This window comes from Homarus americanus, unplaced genomic scaffold (genome assembly GCF_018991925.1).
Source record: "Homarus americanus isolate GMGI-L3 unplaced genomic scaffold, GMGI_Hamer_2.0 scaffold41935, whole genome shotgun sequence".
Lineage (NCBI taxonomy): Eukaryota > Metazoa > Arthropoda > Malacostraca > Decapoda > Nephropidae > Homarus > Homarus americanus.
This window is the reverse complement of record NW_024725316.1, coordinates 35001-38840: the sequence shown is the minus strand read 5'-3', so window position 1 is coordinate 38840 and position 3840 is coordinate 35001. Positions and strand designations below refer to the sequence as shown.

The 3840-nt window shown below is 43.7% G+C and overlaps 1 protein-coding gene across 1 annotated transcript in view; it reads left to right on the top strand.

Moving 5' to 3' along the window:
• Positions 1-2097: 2097 nt before the first annotated feature.
• The window catches only part of LOC121864788 (venom phosphodiesterase-like), a 6011-nt gene continuing 4268 nt past the window's right edge, over positions 2098-3840 (top strand). Inside the window, exons 1-2 of the mRNA XM_042363955.1 lie at positions 2098-2175; positions 3778-3840. The exon at positions 3778-3840 is cut by the window's right edge and continues 48 nt beyond it. Coding sequence (XP_042219889.1) covers positions 2098-2175; positions 3778-3840 — 141 coding nt within the window. The remainder of the gene's footprint in view (positions 2176-3777) is intronic.

Genomic DNA, 3840 nt, shown 5'->3' with positions numbered 1-3840 from the left:
TAAGTGAGACAGTTAGATACGTTCTCATCGCAGTTAGGAGGAAAACTTAACGTATTAGGAACTGACACGAGAATCCATCTTTGGCCAACGGTAGCTTAAGTGAGTCAGTTAGATACATTCTCACATCACCAGTTAGGAGGAAAATTGAACTTAGGAACCTTTGAGAATCCATCTTTGTGTGGTAGCTTAAGTGAGTCAGTTAGATACGTTCTCACATCACCAGTTAGGAGGAAAACTTAACAGTGTGTCAGTGGGTACAGAATATTATTTCCGTGTGTATGAGTATATAAGATATTAATAGTCTCTCTCATCAGGTGGCATTTCTCGTCAGCTCTATCGTCCTAATGTGTGTATTAATCCATGACTCAATCAACACAGTACCCATCCGTTATCATCTGCTAGATGGATTTAGGGCGGATTATCTGATAGAACATCACACCTTGCAGTCCATTGGGATAGAGGTGAAGGCAATTACATGAAGCCATCCTACCCAACCTTGACCTTTCAAAACCACTATACTATTGTCACGGTGGCTTTGCAGGCACCTTCTAACCTAACCAACTAACCTAAATTTAACCTAACTTAACCTGAATTAAACATATTAACTCATGTTTGTTTATTTTCATCAGCTGTTCATTGTTTACATTTATCAGCTGTTGTTTACACTCACTAACAGTTTGTTTGTTCAAGGACTGTATCCAGCGGCTCATGGTATTACAATATCCTTTTACATCCAGTTTACAAAGATAAATTTTCAATGGGACAAAAGACGGCAAATGGTGGGGTGGTGAGCCCATCTGGAACACTGTAACAAGCCAGGTCAGTTAATAGGTCAGGTCATGTTAAGAGAGAGTCAGGTCAGGTTACAGTAATATGGGAATTGTGTTACATAAGGTCAGGTCATGTTCAGAGTCAGGTTACAGGAATGTGTTATCTAAGGTCAAGTCATGTTCAGAGAGAGGTCAGGTTACAGGAATGTGTTATCTAAGGTCAAGGTCATGTTCAGAGAGGTCAGGTGCAGGAATGTGTTATCTAAGGTCAAGTCATGTTCAGAGGTCAGTTACAGGAATGTGTTATCAAGGTCAGGTCATGTTCAGAGGTCAGGTTACAGGAATGTATTATCTAAGGTCAAGTCATGTTCAGAGGTCAGGTTACAGGAATGTGTTATCTAGGTCAGGTCATGTTCGAGAGAGTCAGGTTACAGGAATGTGTTATCTAAGGTCAAGTCATGTTCAGAGATCAGGTTACAGAATGTGTTATCAAGGTCAAGTCATGTTCAGAGAGAGGTCAGGTTACAGAATGTGTTATCTAAGGTCAAGTCATGTTCAGAGAGTCAGGTTACAGGAATGTGTTATCTAAGGTCAGGTCATGTTCAGAGGTCAGGTTACAGGAATGTGTTATCTAAGGTCAAGTCATGTTCAGAGGTCCAGGTTACAGAATGTGTTATCAAGGTCAAGTCATGTTCAGAGAGGTCAGGTTACAGGGATGTGTTATCTAGGTCAGATCACTGAGAGAGAGGTCAGGTTACAGAATGTGTTATCTAAGGTCAAGTCATGTTCAGAGAGGTCAGGTTACAGAATGTGTTATCTAGGTCAGTCATGTTCAGAGAGAGGTCAGGTTACAGGAATGTGTTATCTAAAGCAAGATGTTCAGAGAGAGGTCAGGTTACATGAATGTTTATCTAGGTCAAGTCATGTTCAGAGAGAGGTCAGGTTACAGAGATGTGTTATCTAATCAAGTCATGTTCAGAGGTCAGTTACAGATGTATCTAAGGTCAAGTCATGTTCAGAGGAGTCAGGTTACAGGAATGTGTTATCTAAGGTCAAGTCATGTTCAGAGAGAGAAGGTTACAGGAATGTGTTATCTAAGGTCAAGTCATGTTCAGAGAGAGGTCAGGTTACAGGAATGTGTTATCTAAGGTCAAGTCATGTTCAGAGAGAGGTCAGGTTACATGAATGTGTTATCTAAGGTCAAGTCATGTTCAGAGAGAGGTCAGGTTACAGGAATGTGTTATCTAAGGTCAAGTCATAGTAATAATAATAATAATAATCAACTCACCAGGGTAAGATCAGTGCAACATACTTCTGCCGGGATCAGATGCCAACATTGTGGGATACATCCGTCGTATTGGTACCCTATAATGGCAGTATTCCCTACACTGACCGCGTCGACAAGGTGAGGTAGAGAGGGATGTTCTCTGCTTAGGTTATAAGCTTTGTTGGTGTACTTGTATATTGCACAAATAACCATAATTGTTGATACACTGGTCCCGGCACATGGAGGTCAACAGATGATGTGTTTATAATAGTAACGTCACCGAGCTGTGGATTGTGGGTTAAACAAGTGCTTGGTGAACTATCCTTACTGTCTCTTATCCTGTACCACTGACCTGATCTTTGCTGCCCGCCAGATAAGGAAAAGTGCAGAGAACAGCGTCGTGACCCGTATATGGCTTTCATCGACCTAACCAAAGCCTTCGACTCGGTCAACAAGGAAGCTCTGTGGACCTCAGCGGCTTTGTGCCCACTAAATTCATCGCCATTGTGAGGCAACTCCACAATGGCACCCAGTCTGAGTTGTTCCCCATCCAAACGGGGGTTAAAACAAGGTGTACTGGCACCAACTCTCTTTTCAATTTTCTTGGCTGCCTTCCTTACTCGTTGCCAATTTAGCCAGCGGGTGGACATCCAGTACCGGGTGAAGGGTCTTTTCAACATTAGACGACTCCAGGCAGGAACAAAGGTGTCGGCAGCTTCCATTACTGAACTTCAGTATGCAGACGACCTCACCCTTGTCACTCACTCTGAACACGACCCAGGAGATCCTGAACACCTACGCAGATGCTTATGCACACTCGGCCTTGAGGCGAATGTACGTAAGACTCAGATTCTCTTTCAACCTGCCCTGGTTCAGCCACACACCCACCACCCACCCAGCTTAACAGTACTACCTCTCTAGTGTTACCCACTTCCAGTATCTCGGCTCCCACCTGTCCACCACCGCGGTCATCGATGAAGAGATTCAGCATCAGATCACATGTGCATCTCAAGCCTTTGGCAGACTCTGTACCCGTGTCTTCAGCTGTAGGGAGCTGAAATTATCTACAAAGTTACAACGTATATTGAGCAGTGGTCCTCCCCACCCTGCTGTAGGGCAGTGAGACATGGGTCACATACAGGAGGCACCTACAACACTTGAGAAGACTTCGCCAACGTAGTCTACGCTCCATCCTCCGAGTTCGCTGGGAAGACAAGAGAACAAATGCCAGTATTCTCTCACCTAACTGATAATAAACGTAGCGCTGGCGGCAACTGACGAGGTATAAGGATAGTCTTAAGACAAACATGAAAAGTCGCCTCACCTGGGAGACGATTACTCCACACCATAACGCTTGGGAGCACCACAAGATGGTGTCAATACTGTGGAGTTAGCCCGACTGTTATACCGAGGCAGACAAGCGCCAACGGCAGAAAGACTTGCTGCCGCTGTCCTCCTGCACTAGATGTAGCCCCCCCACATGCAGCCTCTGTGATCGACCCTGCCGGTCCTGTATCGGCCTCTTTAGTCACCTCAGAACTCACCAACGAAGGTGACATCCTTAATAACTCGATCATAGCTGGATGATACTCGATTACCAGTGTGTGTGTGTGTGTGTGTGTGTGTGTGTATTTAACATTTCATTTTAAAATTTTCAGATTAAAATTTCTTATAAAGAAAATAATCAATCTTAACCTAACTTAAACTAACCCTTTAAGTTAATTAGTATCAATCACACAGGTAATTGAATGGCTAACGATACCTGACCCAACAAAACGTCCTGACCTCATCACACTGTATTTC